The following is a 19,780-nucleotide window of genomic DNA, read 5'->3' as shown; positions in this document are numbered from 1 at the left end:
TTTAGAAATGCATTCATAACTGGTCAAACTACAAAAGGCGCGTGAAGTGATTTACAGTACTTTTTCGGTCAGTGGTATCACTCAGAGGCTAGTAAGGGCAATGTTTTGGGTCTTCACCTGGGTAATTTTTTAATACATGCTGATAATATCTATCTCTCTGCTCCTCGAGCAGGCAGAACGCCCGTGCCTGCCCGGCGACAGGTGCTCACTGAATCTGTGCTGACCCGGTAGACGAAGGCAGGGGTCTGCTGTCGGTCCTCGGCCCGCAGCGAGTTGCGCAGCTGCTGGTTATCCGTAGCAATGGTGGTGCCTCCTTAAGCGTCGCCCCCTCTAGGGCTCTCCCTGCGGCGCAGGGGCGGGGTTGGAGATTCGGTGGGTGACGCTATGAGAATGAGTAAGAAGGGTGCGCGACGGGGCACTCAGAAGTCGGGAGAAAGGCCCAGAGGAGGGGACGTGGAAAACCCGAGGGTGGACTGGGCTTGCAAAAGAGCTGGCGCTGCTCGTGCTGTCACCTGCCCGCCTCCAGGAAGGGAGTTTCTCCCACGTGGTTTTCACAGATGCAGCCCAGTCCGGGATTTCTTGGCAGGATCCAAGTGATAAGCCAGCAGAGCAGGAACCTGGGGCGAGAAGAGGAGGGGCGGGTGGTAGGGAAGCCTGGCCACACACCCTGGCTCTGATCCCTGTGCTCTTTGGTCCCGGCGTGTGCGGTGATCGCCGTGCGGGGCCCCGGGGCACACAGGCTGTGGCTCGGCGCGGCAAGGCAAGTCGGAATGGCTGGGCAGCCCGTATGGCTTCTGCTCTGCCTGCTGTCCTGGCTGCCGCTCCTGGAAGGTGCCAAAATCCTGACGCTGTCCTTGTTCGGTGAGTGAGCGGAGGCGTCACGGAGCTCGCTCCTGGGCTACTGGACAGAGAGGGACCCTGCTCTCTGGGACCTGTCCGGTCCTGGCTGCAAGAAAGCTGCCCCGAGGGAAAGCACCAGGACTTCCCTGAAGCTGAGAACAGGCCAGGGAGAAGGGGCAGCCTGCCTGAGCCGAAGTCCTAGGACTAAGGACTTCGACTACAGGACGTACCTGTCCTGTAGGTCTCTCCTTATTCCCTCATGCAACCCAGGCCCGCAGACTTAAGGGGGTCTGGACGGTGGGCTCCAGGTATCCAGAGATGTCTGACTTCCAAGGGGAACCACGCTGAGGCCCCAAACAAGTGCCTCCTGCCGAAAGTATTCACACTACAGGGAACTTGCTAGTTCCACCTGGGTCTCTGCACGGTGGCTTCCTTGTTTCACTTTTTGGCCATTTTCCGGTTTTCCCCGTGGCAAAGAGTTCCCTGGAGGAGGATCTCAACAGTAGCCCTGATTTGCCGCCTGCCGTGAGAGGCCACCTGCGTGCTATCCTGTGTGGTGCACGATTGGGAGACATGGCCCTTGTTACAGTGTCATCTATTTCCTGGGAGGGGGATGCCTTAATCTCTATGCCCACCAAAGCTTGTCGCATTGACGCAGAGCCCCTGGGTCACAGGACAGGGAAACTGTGTAGATAGTTGTTGGAGGCAAGGCTCAGAGAGCCAGAAGTCAGTCAGCAAGGGCTCGGAGGGTCCAAGCAGGAGCGGAGGAGCAGAATGAAGCTTTGTTCACCATCCCACCAGGCCTTATTCGGAAGCTGCCCCATCCTGATCCCCCATCCTGGCTTTTCTCTCTATGCCCCTCACAACGCTGACGCCTTACTCCTAGGGGGGAGCCATTATCTCCTGATGGACCGGGTGTCTCAGACTCTTCAAGATCATGGGCATGACGTGACCTTTCTGCAATCTAGTGAACTGAGTTTCACATCAGGTATCATAGCTTCTATTCCCCGCCCCCCATTTACTTATTTTTAGAGAGCTAGAAAAGGAGGGAGGGAAAGAGGGAGAGCAATGTGTGGTTGCTTCTCACACCCCTCCCCGCCTAGGGACCTGGCCTGCAACCCAAGCAGGTGCCCTGATGAAGAACCGAACCGGTGACCCTTTGGTTCTCAGGCTGGCACTCAATCCACCGAGCCACACCAGCCAGAACCAGGTATCATCACTTTGGACCAGTACTGTCTAATTGAAATATAACGAGAGCCACAGATACAAGCCCCATAATATAACTGTTAGAATTCCAGAAGCCAGATTTTAAAAAAATTAAAAGAAACAAGTCAAACTAATTTTAATAAGATATTTTATTTAACCCAGTATATCCAAAATACCATTTCAACATATAAAGAATGTAAAAACCATTAATGAGATCTTTTACATTTGTTTGCATGAAGTCTTTGGAATCTGATGTGTATTTTACAGTCTATACTGGCCACATTGCAAGTGCTCAGTGGCTACCAGTGACTAACAGTTGCTGGACTGGACTGTCGCGTTTGGACTCTCCTTCCGTAGATGATAAGATAGGAGTGCCTTGCCTATGTTAAATTTTCTGCCAAACTTTATTTGAGTCCTGTGAACTATTATAATAAAAAAGGATATGTTTGTTGGTGCATGGTTACTGAAAGGCCCATCTTCCACCCTGACTTCAGCAAAAGAGTTTGAAGTGCTCTTTGGCTTTGCCCCTTGGCCTCGGTGTGCCTCTTCCTCTCACCCCGCACCTGCATCTTCACCTCTCCAGGCAAACGCTCCATACACAGTCCCATAATTGAAATGCCACTTTGTTCATGCTGCTTGAAACCTTGCCTCTAGTTTACGAGGATTGGATCAAGATGGTTGAGAATGCTGAGAATCTCAGGAAAAGAATGCAGCGAGATCACAGTGGACACTGATTAAAAACCTGACGCAGGAAACATTTTCAGAACCAATATACACAAGTCTCCATACCGAAAAGTCCCACTTAGCGCCTCATGCAAGGAATAAAAAAATGACCCACGGCAAGGCAAATCATGGTGCAATTTCAGAGTACCAATGACTAATAAAAAGCATCCTAAAACTTTTCATATACTCCAGTGATGAATAAGACTAAAAAATGACATCAAGCTTCTTAGCACTGGCATTGCACACAGGAAATCAGCAAGATTTTACAATAAAATAGTCTCAAAATCTTTGCTTACCATATAAATGAAAACCTCTCAAGAAGTAGAAGTAACTACAGGGTTAAGTCTGACCGCAATGACAGGCTAACCAAGGAAGGAGAAGACAAAGTGGCAGAGAACAGACTTGATGCAACAAAAGTTCAGCAGATTTGCTGTAAAATGTCAGCTATGCCGTTGGCCGGGCAATGGCGGGTCAATGGCCGGTCAATGGCTGGTCAAGGTTGGATCAATGAAAGGAAGCAGGAGGAGCATCTCCGGGGGAAAAAATTATTCAATAAATTGACCTTATTGAAAATTGCATTAAGAGAATATTGGGGGGAATTGGGAGATGGACCAGTAGGCCCAGAAACAAAATGAAACAAACACGACTAAACAAATAAAAAGGGAAAGCAATTACTTAGCTGCAAGGCATTTGGGGAAATCTCAGTGGAAGTGTGAGATGAAGAATTGATCACAGACTCTCAGGACCTAACAGGACAAGAAAAATAGATTTTACAGAATTAGTTCAGGAAACTCACTAAATGGCAATAGCTACAACAGTAAGGAAGCACAGCAACAATACCCTGGGGATGGGGGGGGGGGAATCGGGTTTCCAGAGTTGCCACAATGTACTGTTCAGAATGTTCACTTTCAACAACAACAAAAAACAATGAGACGCACAATACAAAGAAACAAGAAAAATATGTCAACAGAAAGCAGGGAACAGAAACGGTTCACGAGGAAGCCCAGGCAATGTATTTACTAAACAAAGACTTTAAATCAGTGATTATAAAACTACTTAAGGAACTACAGAAAGTTGCAACTAAAGAACTAAATGAAAGTATGAGAACAATGAGAGCAATTGCTTATAAGTCTGAGGTTTTCTTCTTTATTATTATTGATTTTAGAGAAAAAGAGACACACAGAGAGAGAGAAACATCACTTTGTTGTTCCACTTATTTATGCATTTACTGGTTGATTCTTGTTTGTGCCCTGGCCAGGGGTCAAACCAAACCCTGGGTGTATTGGGATGACGCCCTAACCGGCTGAGCTAGCTAGGGCGTGAGATTTCTCTTGAGGATAAGAAATGTTCTAAAATTGATTGTGGTGATAGTTGCACAAGCCTGCAGACTTACTAAAACCCACTAAATTGTACACTTTTCAAGGGTGAACTTAGGATATTTGAATTATATTGCAATAAAGATCTTTTAGAGAGGAAATTTTCTGAGAAATAAGGGAAAGGACTAAATTGAGTTTTGACATTCCTTTTGATATCTATAGGTGTGTGACATTTAATCAATTTTTCTCTTCTGTGTCTTCTTAGGTTTTAAAGTGGAGAAAAAATACCAGGTTGTCGTTTGGTCTCCTCCTGAAGACTATAATCAGGAATACAAAAAATATGTTGATTTCTTTTTAAATGAAGGTTTGCAGGGAAGGTAATCATTTTTTATTTTAAGTACACATACAGCCATTATATTTGAGAATTATGAATGGGTGAATGAATGAATGGGTGGATGGGAATATCTCAATCATCCCTGAACCTGTCATTTCAGATAGTCTTGGGGATGTGGCACTCTGGCTAACATTCCCAGCACGTTCAGCTTTCAAGCCCCAGTGAGTAAAATTTATCCTTAGGAACTGGGGATGAGGGGAATGTCACCCTAAACATCAATTTAAAAAAATAATAACAAACTCCTCACGTTGCTTTTAATCTCTCCATCTCAGGGCTAATGATGGGGAACTCATCGTTTCATTGTTGGGTAAAGTCATGGTTACTCTCTTTCACTTCCTTCTGTCCCTTTCTCTTCCATAATTTTTTGATGATAAGCTCACTTGCAGAGATTGATTTTTGCGGAATTTGAATCTGGCCATTTATAATTCATTCAATGCAGAACTTTGGGACTCGCTCTCCACCTTACACAGAGTGAGTCATGAGGCTCAACGCTAGAAATGCCACTCATCTGAAGCTCAAAATAAGAAGAAAGTACTCATCTTAATTATGAAAGCATTGCAAGGAAAACCATGCCTGTCCGTGTTAATTATGTCCTTGCTCCTCCTTCATTTCTGCTCAAAAATGCTGCTCCTCAGTCGAGGCATTTTATGTACTACCTCCTCCATTTTACTTACTCCTTTTCTCTAAACTTCTCTATACCACTGTCTTACTACTTCGTTGTGTACTTTGTCTTTTTCATTAAAAGTATTCATTGGAGATGTAATGTGTGCCAGGTAATGTAGGTGTTAGAGATAGAGCAGAGAATGAAAAAAATTGAAAAAAACAAATAAACAACAAAAAACCCAACTGACCCCAATGCTTCCCTCTCTTCTCTTCTCCAACCAGAGTGTGTGGGGAACACACACTTTTAGAGTGTGTCCCACGCAGCCTAGCACTGCATTTCTGCAAGTCTTTTCTCTCCCCATGTTAAGTTAATGTTTGTATTTTCATGAGCTAGTGTCCAGAAATTTATCCTGCATGCCCTCAGTTTCTCTAAACTATCCCATGTGTTACTTCGAATGTTTTTTTTTGAAGTTTAATTAAAAAACCCCCACCATATTGGCAGCTAGACTAAGTAGATGGTTTCCACACATTCACAATGCCTAGTTCTTTCTTTTGAAGTACTGAGAACACTTATTAATTTTTAACTTGTTATTTGGAACGCTTTGCTCAGCATGTGCGTTTTCTGTTACACTGTAAGCTCCGTGAGGACAAAGGCCAAGTTTTCCTGTCATAGTACGTGGCACATGGTAGCCACAAGGACACATGTATGGCACTGCAGATCCAATCTGCAGGTCAAGAATTATTAAAATACTAGACCAAAATATGTCGCATCTTTCTTGACTAGCTTTTGGCAGTTACTGAAGCCTTTGATTTGTCCCATATATAATTAGGAAAATGATCCTGACTCGAGCGTTGAATTCAAGAAGCTTCTTAGGCTACTCTCTTTATGGCTTTAGCTAGCTGTTTTTTTTTTTTTTTAATTTCAATTTTTGTTGTTTTTTTGAATGACCCCATCAGAGCACCTTTATCAAATTCACTCCTTGGCCTAAGCTGACTATGCATTTGCTCACCTTTGTTTTCCCCTCATAATGTCAGGTCCTTTAGGAAGACGCCGTCTGTCCGCCCATCATGCTGCCGAGAAGCCAAAGAAGCTTCTCTCGCTGCCCCAACCATCATTGGCCACCATCCGTGCAGAAAAGATTTGTTTTTACTGACACCAAAGTTGTAACAACTTTTGTCCCAACGCTATTTCACTTCGTCTTACTCTTTCCTCTGAACCAGCGTTAAATATAGTTGAGCCATTACAAAGTATGCGGATGATGGTGCACCCGCCCCTCTTACGTCAGGACAGATGCTCGTTTCCTCTCTCTCTCCCTCCAGGATAGGAATTCTCAGTGCTGTCTGCACCTTGCAGTCGCTTGAGGAGCTTGGAAGGAATACTTAGGTCTGCGTTCCACCTTCAGCATGTCTTGTGTATATTATTTTTGGTGCACTGCAGACACAGACATATTCGTAAAGCTCCACAGAAATGAAACAGTCAGAGTAGAGACCTGCCGTGTCTCTGCCCCCCTCCCTCATGTCACGCCAAGGACAGAAGGCAGGGGTCTAAGTGTTGGGTCTTCACTTTGGCAAAAGGCTGACTGCCGACTCAGTTCACGAATTGACTGCCTAATTCCTGGGCATAGGAAATGGGATATCACTTGTTAGTTGATACTCTGTATGATTGTAGCACACGTTTAAACATTATTATGAGAAAATTCAATAAATCCTCCCTCAAAAAAAAGAAAACCTCAAGTAAAGGCTGCCAGTGGAGTTAATCCTCAGTGGGGTTTTAGGACTCTGTGTCACAGAAAAGGCCCTTGGAAATGGAGCAAAGTACCAAGTTCTTATTGACTGGCCTTTAACAGGGGCCCCTGGCAACAGAGACCGTTTGGGAGGGTTTTCTGCTGGTGAAGTGTGAAGCTAAGGGCTGAAAGTGGGAGCCTGGCAGATGTCCCTGGCACAGAGCTTCTAGAGGAAAATGCTCTTCCCGTGGGAGACGCTGTTCCTCCCCTTCAGTTCATGGGACCCTGTCATCAGGGTGCTCACGTCCCCAGGAAAGCAGGTCCTACACTTGAGAGCACTTGAGAGCAAACCAAGTCAGCTGATCCTCCAGGCTCACACAGAGCCGAGCATACTAAGTGCGCTTCAGCCTTCAGCTCTTAGAGATAGATCAGAGACACTGGCCGTTACTCGTCAGGTCCCCCGGAGCAAGAATGGCATCAAAATACGGGTGGGGTGAGGAGAAGAAAGGAGGAGGGAAGAGAGCAGGGTCGTTCTAAGCATCCAAAAGAATTGTAGCAAAGACAAAAACAGGGGAGAGCCACGGTGGATCTGGAGGTCAGAAGAACACCAGTGTCTGGAGCAGAAAGTTCTCCCGCGAGAGCAGCAAGGCGGGCAGATGGCTGCAGGGTGGGGGTCGGGGGGGCTTTTCCTCATGCTCCAAGAGTCTTTCGGGGGTTTTCCGTTGCATCCCTTCCGTTAATATTGAATCTCTCTCACTTCTATTTTTCAGAGACTTGCTTACAAACCTGCTGAAGTTCATGAAGCTGCATGCAATGCAGTGCAGTCATTTGTTGAGAAGCACAGATATCATGGGTGCCTTGAAAAATGCGAGCTTCGACCTGGTGGTGATTGATGGCTCGGACAGTGGTGCTTTCCTGCTTGCCGAGAAACTTGGACGCCCTTGGGTGGCCATACTTCCTGTCACGTTCGGGGGCCTGAGTTTTGGGCTGCCCGAGCCTGTGTCTTACGTCCCGGTGTTCTCGTCCCTCCTGACAGATCGCATGGATTTCTGGGGCCGAGTGAAGAACTCTCTGATGGTCCTCATTTCTGCCTGGGTAGAATGGTCTATCAGTGCCCAGTTTGATGACCTGATAAGAGAACATTTTCCAGAAGACTCTAGGCCAGTGTTATTTCATCTCCGACGAAAAGCAGAACTGTGGTTTGTTAATTCTGACTTTGCCTTGGAGTTTGCCCGGCCCCTGCTTCCCAACACTGTTTATATTGGAGGTTTAATGAGCAGACCTGTTGAACCAGTACCCCCAGTAAGTAAACCCTAGTACTCAGACATAATGGAAGTGTAGGTTTCTCTTTGAAAGACAGTGCTAAATGGTTGTACAAGGTGATTGCACAATTTTGGGGCGGCACCAAGCAGCGCCCCAGAGTTTCGGTTATTCCACATCAAACACCGGTCGCAGTCGGTCTTTTTACATTAGTTCTTCTGGTGAGGGTGCAACAGCCCCTCCAGTCTCCATGTTCATTTCACGTGCTGTCGATTCTGTTGAACGGTTCTCTATCTGTTGATAGTCATTTTTTAATTTTCCTTTCTGAATTGTTTGTTGATCTTTAGCCCATTTTTAGTTAGGGTGTTTGTCTGTTGATTGTAGATTTGTGAAGGTTCTTTATATGTTCTGGATAAAGATCTTTTCACACTGTGAATACTTTTCTCAATCTGCAGATTGTTCATTCAATTTCTTACTGTTGTGCTTCGATGAACAGAAGCTTTTGTTGGGTTGGCCATTTAGTTCATTTAGTTTTTTTCCTACGATGACTCTAGTAGCACCTGGTTGTCTTTAACTCCAATCAAAACAATTTTGTTAGATTGTATTGTGACAGCTGGCATATCAGCCTGCATTTTAAAAAAACGTATTAAAACTGGTCCATTTTTGTGCAGCCATTTTAATATTGGAGATGGAAGAAAATACACAACCTTTCCAGCATATTATGCTTTATTATTTCAAGAAAGGTAAAAATGTAACTGAAACACACACATACGCAAAGATTTGTGCAGTGTGTGGAGAAGGCGCTGTGACTGAGTGAATGTGTCAAAAGTGGTTTGTGAAGTTTCTTGGTGCTATTGACATTTGGGCCAAATAATTCTTTGCCATGGGCTGTCTTATGCATTGGAAGATGTTTAGCAGCACCCCCAGCCTCTGCCCACTAGAAGCCAATAGTGAGAGCTGACATACTCAAAATATCCAAATCAATAAAGTTATTCGCAAAAATGAAAACCGCATTTTTTTATTTTATGGAAAAAACTAAACAGACTTTTTAGCCAGCCCGATATAGTTCATGAAGCCTGGTTTATCGATGTTTTTCTTGTGTGATCCGAGAAATCTCTGTTGATCTCTAGGTGATGAGGATATTCTCCTGTGCTTTCTTTTTCTACAGGCTTCACAGTTTTAGATTTTACAGTTAGGCATATGATCCATCTTGAGTTGTTTGTGCATGAATGAATGTAGAGGTCTATGATATTTTTTCAATGGTCAGTTGTTCTTCTGTCTTTTTGATTCTCCGAGACACAGTCCCAAGTGCTTAGGTCCTTAATACGTGCTCACTAAAGGGTCACTTCTGTTATGAATTGGTGGGGCTAGTGAGAAACCCAACTCTCATTTTGTCTTCTAACTATTGCTTCTCCCCCAGCCCTGTAGCTTTACTAAATACAGAGCTCGTTCCAGCGTCTGAACTTCAGCCCCCAGAAAGCCACACCCAACCCACACTACAACCTCTTGTTTGTAGTCAGCCAACAAATGTCTTACAACGGCTGCCTGCTGGGGCTTACCACAGGGTTCTCAAATTGTTGGACTCACTTGGGGATTTTTATGAAACTACCAATGCTGAGGGCCCACTTCCAGAAATACTGACTTAATTGCTCTGAAGTGCAGCTTGGGCATTGGGAAGTTTTATTTTTTAAGCTTCACCTGCGGATGTGCTCTCTGATTTAAGAGAGAGAGAGACAGAAACACTGATGCGGGGAAGAAAGATGGATCTGTTGCTTCCTGTACTTGCCCTGGTGGGGGATCAAACCCACAGCCTGGTGTGTGCCTGGCTCTTCTGGGGTGCAGGGTGACGCTCCAACCGTCTGAGTCACCCAGCTCGGGAGCATTGGGAATTTTTTAAAGGCGTCCAGAAGATTCTAATTTTTAGTTGAGGTGGAGAATCATTGACTTAGAGGAATACTGGGGAACATTTGAGAGGGCTGTGCCTGATACTGGGGACAGAGCTATCGTGAGGAGAAATATTTCTAACAACCAAACAGCTCCCGCTTCTCAGACACAAGGTGATTAATGTGTGGGACCTGGCGGCTGCCACGGGCACCTCGTCAATTCTGTCTGCTGCCGCACTGTCAGCCTCTCCCAGGCTGAGCCCGGAATCCCGCTGACTCCAGCCAGCTGGACCCTCCCCACTGGTGCTTCAGAGCCATGCAGTCACACTGTTAGCTTTCCTCCAGGTGTGGTCCTTAGCTCATCTTTGTCAGCTTCTCCTGGGACTGTTGTTAAAAATATAAATTCCAGGCTTCACCCCACCAGACCTACTAAATCAGAATCTTCAGATATGGATCCTGGTAATTTATATATATATATATTTTAAAGAGCTTTTACTTATTTTTTTAAGAGAGGGAAAGGGAGGGAGAAAGAGAGGGAGAGAAACATCTTGGTTGCCTCTTGCACCGACCCAACCGGGCACTGGGTCTGGGCAATGCTCAACCTGCTGGCTGGGCCACAGCAGTCAGGGTCGGTGACGGACATTTTAAACAACACCCAAACTGCCTGTCTGCAGACTCGATCTTTGAGAATGTAAGACTGACTGAGGCTGTCATTATTTGTTACTCTTTTCTCCATAGTCTGTGCTGTGTCCTGAAATAAATGAAAAAACTAAGTTATTTTCACTATGAATTCTGCCCACGACTATTCTAAGAGAAACGCAGTAGAGGAGAATCTTTGTTCTCCCTAAATGTTGCTCTATTTTGCTGTTGGGTAGTGAGAAGAATTTGGACTTCAGGGTCAGACACAGCTTGAACTGCATTCTGGTTCTACCATTTACTTGTTGTATTCCCTCAATCAAGTGACTCATCTTCTCCGAGCCTCAGCGCCGGCGGGTGTAAGAGGAATAACGCAGCGCTCGGGACTGTTGGGGTGCCTGGGTGAGACGTTTTTAAGGATTCCCTTGAAGTGCTTGGCACGTGTTGGGTGTGGCTAACTGGTACCGGTCAGCATTGCTGTTCTTACATCTTCTTCATGGCTGGTGAACAGGAGCAGAAAAACCAGACACCAGCTGCTTGGCTTTTACGGGGAGGCAAAGGTCCCGCTGCTCCTGCGGCTGTGATGCTCCAGGCTGTGAGTGGGGTTGCAGCTTCGGATGCATTCCTGAGAGCACCCCTGTCTTTTTCACCAGGGCTTGCCTTTCCCTACAGCAGCCACCGCAGTGGGAAGGGGCAGTTTCACACTGTGAGGAGCAGCTTGTGGAGCAGAGAAATGTAGGGTGTGGTGAAGAAAGACCCTCTCTGAAGTGCGCTCTGAGAACATTGAGTCGAGCGGAGGTTGAGAGGAGCACAAATGCCCTCGAACTTCACAGCTGGCCTCTGGCAAAGACCACATAGGTGTTTGCCATTGGCAAGCTGGAAACTCTTAGAAGATTGGGGAGAACTCGAGATTACATTGTGTACATGTGACACAGGCACCACGTGTCTTTCTCTTTCACTGCCCTCCAGCACTGCATAGCTCGGCTGCCTCCCCAGCGAGGTAGATGGGGTCCAGATGCTGACCACGTGGGGGTCCTGCTCTTGTCTCCCAGGTTCCTCTGGGGCAAGCCCTTGTGCAGGGGGAGGGCTGCTGGTGATACAGCCCTCAGGAGGGTGCTATAAAAACTGTCCTATCTTCCCTTCTGACCTATAAGAGGAGAATTTGAAATGTAGTGCATCAAATTATGAAGCCTGGAGAGAAAGGGTATACTATTTTTGTGATCCTGATGAATCAAGGCTCAGAAAATCTCTTTCAGGCCAGTGGGCTTCAGCAGATGGTAACCTGTAGAAGGGGGAGTCTTTGATTTACCGTGAACCGGGGAAACCCACATGAAAAGTGGGCTCTGTAAACAGTGTGACTCTTATTGGCAGCCAGGCAGCAACTTTATTGTCTTTCCTGTCCCCAGGAATATGAGAAGTTCATTGCCAGCTTTGGAGATGCGGGTTTTGTCCTTGTGGCCCTGGGCTCCGTGGTGAGCAATTTTCCACCCCAGATGCTCAAGGAGATGAACAGTGCATTTGAACAGCTGCCTCAAGGGGTGATATGGAAGTGCAGCCCTTCTCGCTGGCCCAGAGACATCAAACTGGCAGCAAATGTGAAAATCGTGGACTGGCTTCCTCAGAACGACCTCCTGGGTAAGGGCACCCTCCCTCTGCAGGCAGCAGCCAGCAGCCAGCAGCCAGCAGCCAGGTCTGTCTTTCTCTCTCCTGCTCCTTTTGCTTTAGGGCGTATTTGCAGCTCTCACCCGTGTCTGGGCACTGCACCATTGTGTGAAAGGAAAGCATCTGGTAACAAAAGGCAAAGCATCAGAACAGGCCGGCCCTTTGGGGTCACTTCCTGCCCCTTGTAAGCGAGACCCGTGACCTGCAGCCACTAGTGTTATTGGGGTGAGGTGACTGTGGCCTTCTGCAATGGACAGGTGATCAGGACTAGCCAAGGCATCCAGGAAGCACCTATAAATGTGTGGGGCATCCCTGTACACGCCAGGAGGGGAGTCTCTGTGGCACAGCAGCCCGGGGCCACCTGTGCATCACACACAGACCCACATGTGGACACTGAGCTAATGCTCTCTCAGCAGAGGCGTGAGGGACTCGGGTGCCACGGTGTCTTTCCGATGTGACAGAATTCCTCCTTGTCCTGTCTGGGATGTCATGATGGCATCTCTGAGGGGTTCCCTCTCTGGCCCATGCTGCATTCTGGGGACACCTCGTGTGCATAGCTGCAGTTTGGGTCAGTTACGGGGTAAACTGGAAATACAAATTTTTGGTTCTACCTGAGCAAAGGTACCTCAGTGGCCTGTGGTCGAGCCCCAGAATTGCACTTTACAAGAGCCCATGGGGGGTTTCTGAGCCTGGGATAGACAAATGCTTCCTCAACACTTTCTTTTGCTCCAAACGAGAGAGAGGCAGTGTAACAGGGACTGGCAATACTAAGGCACGAAGCAAACCACCCCCCCCCCCTCCCCGCTTAACAAAGATGTGAAGGGACAGTGGGCGGATCAGTAGGCGGAGGCTGGGAGACAGTGCACTCACTGTTGTCTCTGGTTCAGGCCTTATACCCGTGTTTCTGAGGATGCTCACAGAGTGCCTCCCGGGAGGTCGACTCTTCACATGGGTTCCCAAACGCCTCTGGATTCTTCCGCTACCATGGTTCCCCGATGCTGCTGCTTGTCCAAGTCCTGGCATTGCTTTCTTCAGTATCATCCTCGCTCTCTTTCTTCTTTATTCTAGCTCACCCAAGCATCCGCCTGTTTGTCACTCATGGAGGGCTGAATAGCGTGATGGAATCTATCCAGCATGGTGTGCCCATGGTGGGGATTCCTTTGCAATGGGACCAGCCTGAGAATATAATTCGAGTGGAAGCCAAAAATCTGGGTGTTTCCATCCGAATGGAGCAGCTCACGGCGGAGACCCTGGTTCGTAAAATGAAGCAAGTCATCGAAGACAAGAGGTGTGTAGTAGACCTGGCTGGAGGTCCTCCTCCCCTGAAATAAGATAAAACTCAGCCTTACGATGCCTGCTGACCTATTTTCACCCAAGGCCAAGGTGAAGAAGTGATCCTCACGTTTCAGTAAGAGGAATTTGGGACAGATGTTAGGGAGAATTTTCTGCCTTTAAAAGATACTGGACACAAGTTCTTCTCTCAGAGTCTGTGTTCTCTTGACATGCTTAATGTGCAGTTCGAACCAGGTGCGGGGCAGGGGGGTTCATTTCACTTCTTCAAATACGGATTTCTTTCCCATAGAGGACTTTGTCCTTAGCTGTTCCTGGACATTCTTTCCATTCGCCTGCTATGACACCTCTTCAGAGAGGCCTTCTCTGATCCACCCAGGCACCCTGTGTAACTTCCCTCACAACATGGTTCATACTTTATAGTTCTGCTATCTACTCACTTACTCATTTCTTGACCTTCCCTCCAACGAGAATGGAAGCTCCGTGAGCAGAGGGGCCCATATCTTTCTTACTTCCCACGGCCTACCTCATTGCCCTGCACAGAGCAGGCACCAGGAAGCAACTGGTGGATGAAGGAAGAATAAGTCAATACGAATCCTCTGAATCAGGGTCCAAGAAACTCACTTCGGTGCCCAAGGTCTGTGAGGCCCTGGATTGTGAACTGGTAAAAAAGAAACATGTATCTGCACATATACATTTTCTAGAGGGTGCTTTTATCATGTTCATCAGATTCTCAACACAGTCTACTAAGGTCCAGAAAGGCCAGGAACTGTTGCTTCTGGAGGGGTCATTCTATCCCTGGAGTGGTCTCTGGAGGTTGTTCAGCATGATGCCTGGGGGAGGGCGGGACCCAAGTGACCCTTTCGGCACTCAGCCCCCTTCCTGGCTGGCAGCACATGCTTGCAAATGAATAAATTAAGTGGCACAGGCTACTTAGAACCAAGACTTCAGAGCCGGCCTTTGTGTATCAGGGTGGGGCTCTGGTCCGAAGGACTCCCTGGGCTCCTTTCCTCGGCCCCAGAGGTTCTCAGAATCCGTGCCTGCTCTTGCCTGCGGCCCCCCTCACTGTGTGAGGCTGCCTCCGCACCAGGAAGGGACATCCATCCTGCATGGATGCAACTTCAGGTCATGGCCACAGGCCTGCCTGACATGGGCCCCAGCAGGCTTGACCTTATTACTGTATTTTCCTAGTCATCTTTCTTACCCCCTTTCCTATTATTGCCTTACTATATTTTTCTTTTCAGTTACAGTTAACACGCATTATTATAGTAGTGTCAGGTGTACACTTGGTGGCTAGACATCACATAACTCACTGAGTGATCATCCCGATAGATCCCGTACCCGCCTGGCCCTGAACGTTGTTTGCAGAACGTTACTGACTATATATACACTCTCTGCGCTGTGCCCTGCACCCCGTGACTGCTCTGTAGCAACCGGTTTGTACTTCTTAATCCCTTTCCCATTTTCAACCTGTCTCCCCAACCCCCTCCTTTTACTCTCTCACTTTTGAAAAAATTTTTATTTATTTATCTTTTTAGAGGGGAAGGGAAGTAGAGAGGGAGAGAAATATCAATGTATGGTTGCCTCTGCCGAGGACACACAATGTATCATGTGTCCCCTGCCGGGAACTGGCCTGCAACCCAGGCATGTGCCCTGATTGGGAATCGAACCGAGATCCTATACTCTCTCACTTTTATCTTCTCAAAACTCCAGCGTGTTTTTCTCACTCTCAATGTACGCTCTTCTTTGTTTTATTTTCCTGAAAGAAAAGACAGAGGAGCCATCAGCAAAGAAGTTCTACATGTGCCCACCACCAAATTTACCAGCCTGCCTGCCTCCCTGCCTTCTCTTCTCTCCCTGCGCTTGTGTCCATGTCCCAGGGAGGCCAGGCCCCGCCCTGGGATGGAGGGTCTCGGCCTCTCGCCCCTCAAAGCCCTTGCTTCTGCACTCTGTCCCACTCTCTTCTGCATCATGTGCTTTTTCCTTTCTTTTGGAACATTTTTATCAGTTAAAAAATTGCTGTAATAACTCTCATGCTTTTCTTCAACTTTTTATTTTGAGATGTTTCAAACTCTCAGAAAAGTAATGAGAATAATGCAATAAGCACTTGTCTACGCTTCACCTATATTGATCACTTATTTACATTTTGCTTTACTGTGTTCTCTCCCTGGGTCCCTCTCTTTTTTCTGCAGAATGTTATAATGGGTATAAATGGCAGAATTCTTTGAGAATTTGTTGCAGATGTCATCATACTGTCCCTCTAAAGACTTGAGCATGAGTCTCCTGAGAAGGAAGCTGTTCCTGCATAACCACCATACAGTTATCTGAGTACAGGAATCCAGCTTCGGAGGGTCCTGGACTTCAAACAAGCTTTCTCCATCCTTCCTCGCGCTGTCAGACCTGCTTTCCAAATCTAGGCTCTCCTTTGCTGCAAACTCTTTCAAGGAGCCATCCAGCTCTGCCACCTCTTCCTCTTGCCTCATCCGTCATCAGCTTCAGGAAGGCTCCCTCACTGCACCAAACGGTTCTCAGCCAGGCTGCCAGTGGTGTCCATGCTGCCAAAGCCAATGACCACTGTCAGTCCTCATCTTGCTCATCCCACCAGCATCCTTCCTGCCAACTGGTCACTGCCTGGTCCCTGCACAGGGACTTCAGTGGACCCAGACACTGTAGTCCGTTTCCCCCCTTCACTGGCTGCTCCTCCTCAGTCAGCCTCCTTGGCCGATTTCTCTCCAACCCCACAGTCCCCAGACTTTGCAGGGCTCCACACCAGGGCCTGGTCCTTGGGTCTCATCTCATTTGTAATCCACACTTAACTCGTGGGTTCTCGCCAGTCTCATGGTTTGGAATACCCTCTATAGACTATTAATTTCCAAACTGATGTCTACAACCCAAACCTCTCTGCTAATTACAGTAATCTTTCGCCTTCCTGACGGGCATCTCTCCTTCACCATCCGGTTGGCATCTCAAATGTGCCATGACCACAGACGAACTTCGGGCTGCTCTCAACACTCTTAACCTGCTGGCCAGATACTCCCCACTTCCGTAAATTGGGACTCCACTTTTCTTGGTTATCAGGCCCAAAATATAGGTGCCTTTCATTTAACATTTGTAAAAATTTGAATAACAAACACAAGGAAGAATAAGAGAGATTTTATTTTGTTATTATTCCAATTTATAAAATTATTTGTTGTTCTCGGAATTATAACTCAAAGAACTTGCTAATTTAGAATTTATTTTGTAATGATTTGACTTTACTTAGGTCGTGAAACTTGCAAGAAAAGTCCAATTTGGGAATCCTTCAGAGGTTCATTCCAGGATGGTCAGAATCAGTGTGGGCCTCAGAATTGGCTGAATATTTAACCTGTGGCCTTTGACATTCCTCTGAACTGAGGATGGCATTCGGATAAGGGAGGGGCCAAATTGGGGTTACAGAAGTAGGTGGGCAAAACACAGGGTTTGTTCTTGGATTAGTATCTATTAACTATCGTAGCATTTTTCATACGAACAATTGTAAGCCTGCTTCGGCCCCACTCTGTGTATGCATGCATACATACAGAGTGTGTACATACATGGGTATGTACAGCGTGAGTACATATCTATGTGTATATATAAATAAAATATGTATATGTTATATATATATAGAAGATACATATACACAAATACATATGCGTATTTCCTGTGTGTGTGTCTGCCAACAGGTACAAGGCGGCAGCCGTGGCCGCCAGCATCATCAGGCACTCCCACCCCCTGACCCCCGCCCAGCGGCTGGTGGGCTGGATCGACCACATCCTCCAGACAGGCGGAGCGGCGCACCTCAAACCCCACGCCTTCCAGCAGCCGTGGTATGAGCAGTACCTGCTGGACGTCTTCTTGTTCCTGCTGGTGCTCACCCTGGGCACCGCGTGGCTCTGTGGGAAGCTGCTGGGCCTGGTGGCCAGGTGGCTGTGTGGGGCCAGGAAGCTGAAGACGGCCTGATGCATGGTGCTGACTTGGAGGGGGGTGTTGGTGTGGGGGTCACCGTTTCTCAGGAGCCTTCCACCAGTTCTGGCAGCCCCTGTTCTCCACATCACGTTCATTTGCTAATTTTTGCTACAAATTCCTGCTCTCCGGCTTCTTCCTATGCTGGAAATTCCTTACTCAGCACAGTTGCCTTCTTTGCTTGGCAGTCGGCAGGGCTCAGTCTTTGACACTGTCGCTGGAAAGTTTGGACCTGTGACCCTTGAAGCCCATTTTCTTCATCACGCCCCTCTCCGAGGCACCGATACTGCTCCGTTTCATCGTTCGGGTCGTGTCTCCTCCGAGTCTCTCCCTCCTTCCTGCTTCCACTTGTCACAGAATAACGAACGCCCAAGACAGGTGCTTGACTTAATCTTATGTTTTCTATTTGCTTCTCTTGCAAACTGTCAAAGCTCAGGAAGCCTGTGCTTGTGCCCTCGGGGCCTGATGTGCAGCTTTGTAGGGGTCCGTGTCTGGCCCCCCTGCCTCCATGCCCCCCCCCCCCCACACAGAGCCCTCCCAAGTCTCTGAGGACCAGCTTTGAGACTGCGGGGCAGTCATGGCCAGAAGGGGCCCTGGTCCACTTTCTATCACTGTGCACTATTTTTTATTTTCCATTAAAAAAATAAATTCATGAAAAAGAAGTGCATTTCTTTTTAAACTAATGGTGCCTTTGTACCTTTTGACAGTGGTGTCTTTCTGTGAGTGGCGGGCTGTTGGGAGCTGCATTCACTGGGGCAGAAACCAGAAAAACAGAGGCTGGAGCTGCTCGGGATTTATTTCTTCTGTTTCTCACGCACAAAAAATTATATACGTAAGCTGACTCTAAAATTTCAAGGTAGTCATTTTGGATCCTGTCAGCACTTTGGAATTTGAGGCAAGAAAAGGGAAACCTGGAGACAGAGTTAAACCAGCCCCTGGAGCTGGGTCTGCTCTTTTTAAAGGGATTTCTCACATGTTTCTTCTACCCAGAGTCTTCCAGGTAAACCCCATTAGTCAGAGACCCGAGTTGCCTGAGCACTCCAGGCTGCACGGAATGTCTAAGAAACATCTCCCAGCCCTGACCGCCCAGCTGGGGGCACCACTACTCCCACTAGCTTGGGGGAGGGGTGTTGGGAAGGAAAGGAATGACCTATGGGTCACAGGTGGAAACTAGCGCCTTGGTCACCTGTGGAAGGCAGGCAGGGCGTGGCTGGATTAGCCGTTCAGTTCCGTCTGTGACCCTGTGACTTGGTGACTTCAAGGGCAGTCTTAAACCCACGGCACACGGCGGTGGGTGGAAAGCAGACCCGTCGGAGGGGTGAACGTGCTAAACATGAGCAGCGAGTCTTTGCCGTTGCGAGGCGGGTTGAGCCTTCCAAGTTCTTTCATCTCCTTACAGTCACTGAGTGGGATAGCAGTGTCATTTAGAAGGGAAGGACACTCACCAGAGACAACCCCAGAGGGAGAGGAGAGCCGCTGTGCAAATCAAGGCAAGAGCCTCAAAGCCTGCTGCCGGCTCTTGGGGGCTGCAGCCCCCCGCCAGGGCACAGGACTCCCCGAGTGAAGGCTGCCTGGTTTCAGCCCCGCACAGGCCCCTCCCGTGGGCAGCCCTTGGCTGTGAATGCCCTGCCCTACCCCGTGGTGGTTCTGGCTGGTGCGGTCCTCCCTCCCAGGCCCACACGTGTGGAGGGCAGTCTGATGACCGGCCAAGGAGGTATCTCGGGATACTCTGTCTTAGGGACGTTGATGCCCCTGACACCCAGGGAAGCTCCTTTCCGAGTGCCAGGCTGGCCATTAATCACTTTATTTTTCTAAGTCCTCAGATGAAATGTGCCGACTGTTAGAAAAACACCTATCAGTGTACGGTAGGCACAGGAGGAAACGGCATCCTACCGGGGGCGGTGTGGACCAGGAGGGAGGGCTCTCCCTCACCGGCAATCGCACCTGCCTGCTCCAGTGTTGTGCTTTGTCACCTGCAGCGAGTCATGGGGACAACAGAAGGGCAGGACGGCATGGCCTAAAAGAATTAAGAGAGTTGCTGAACATTCTTTTATAAAACAGGTGAGGCAAGTTCTGATACCTTTCTTGAAACCAAAGAGTTGCCAGCAAAATTTCTCGCTGGCTTCCCTCTCAGGGTAAACAGCTTGGGCTTTCTCAGTCCTCGGGTTTTCTAGGCAACAGACTTGTAAACTTGAGAAAGGGTAAGGCCAGGATGGGGATGGACAGCGACCTGAGCCAATCAGGCTGTGAGTCTGCCTCAGT

General features: G+C 47.9%; 1 protein-coding gene across 2 annotated transcripts; it reads left to right on the top strand.

Moving 5' to 3' along the window:
- Positions 1–502: 502 nt before the first annotated feature.
- On the top strand, positions 503–18,180 carry LOC118998774 (UDP-glucuronosyltransferase 3A1-like). 2 transcript variants are annotated; one of them, XM_037063174.1, is made up of 7 exons: positions 504–861; positions 1,727–1,828; positions 4,351–4,462; positions 7,577–8,108; positions 11,992–12,220; positions 13,316–13,535; positions 17,239–18,180. In XM_037063174.1, the coding sequence occupies exons 1-7, from the start codon at positions 771–773 to the stop codon at positions 17,513–17,515; spliced, it is 1,563 nt and encodes a 520-aa protein (XP_036919069.1). In that variant the 5' UTR covers positions 504–770; the 3' UTR covers positions 17,516–18,180. The 2 variants fall into 2 exon arrangements, with proteins under 2 accessions (XP_036919071.1, XP_036919069.1); XM_037063176.1 differs by lacking the exon at positions 1,727–1,828 and having other exon boundaries at positions 503–861.
- The last annotated feature ends 1,600 nt before the right edge of the window (positions 18,181–19,780 follow it).

The sequence above is a fragment of the Sturnira hondurensis genome, unplaced genomic scaffold (genome assembly GCF_014824575.4).
Source record: "Sturnira hondurensis isolate 20B ecotype Veracruz unplaced genomic scaffold, ASM1482457v3 Scaffold0014384, whole genome shotgun sequence".
NCBI lineage: Eukaryota > Metazoa > Chordata > Mammalia > Chiroptera > Phyllostomidae > Sturnira > Sturnira hondurensis.
The sequence above is the reverse complement of the archived record's forward strand: the minus strand, read 5'-3'. Positions and strand labels throughout refer to the sequence as shown.

What these genes read in the sequence shown, in the direction of transcription:
- LOC118998774 (XM_037063174.1), top strand. Translation starts at nt 771, where the DNA reads ATGGCTGGGCAGCCCGTATGGCTTCTGCTCTGCCTGCTGTCCTGGCTG. An exon ending in CTGTTGAACCAGTACCCCCA is followed by an intron (nt 8,109 to 11,991) that starts GTAAGTAAACCC and finishes TCCTGTCCCCAG; the next exon opens with GAATATGAGAAGTTCATTGC. An exon ending in CAAGTCATCGAAGACAAGAG is followed by an intron (nt 13,536 to 17,238) that starts GTGTGTAGTAGA and finishes GTCTGCCAACAG; the next exon opens with GTACAAGGCGGCAGCCGTGG.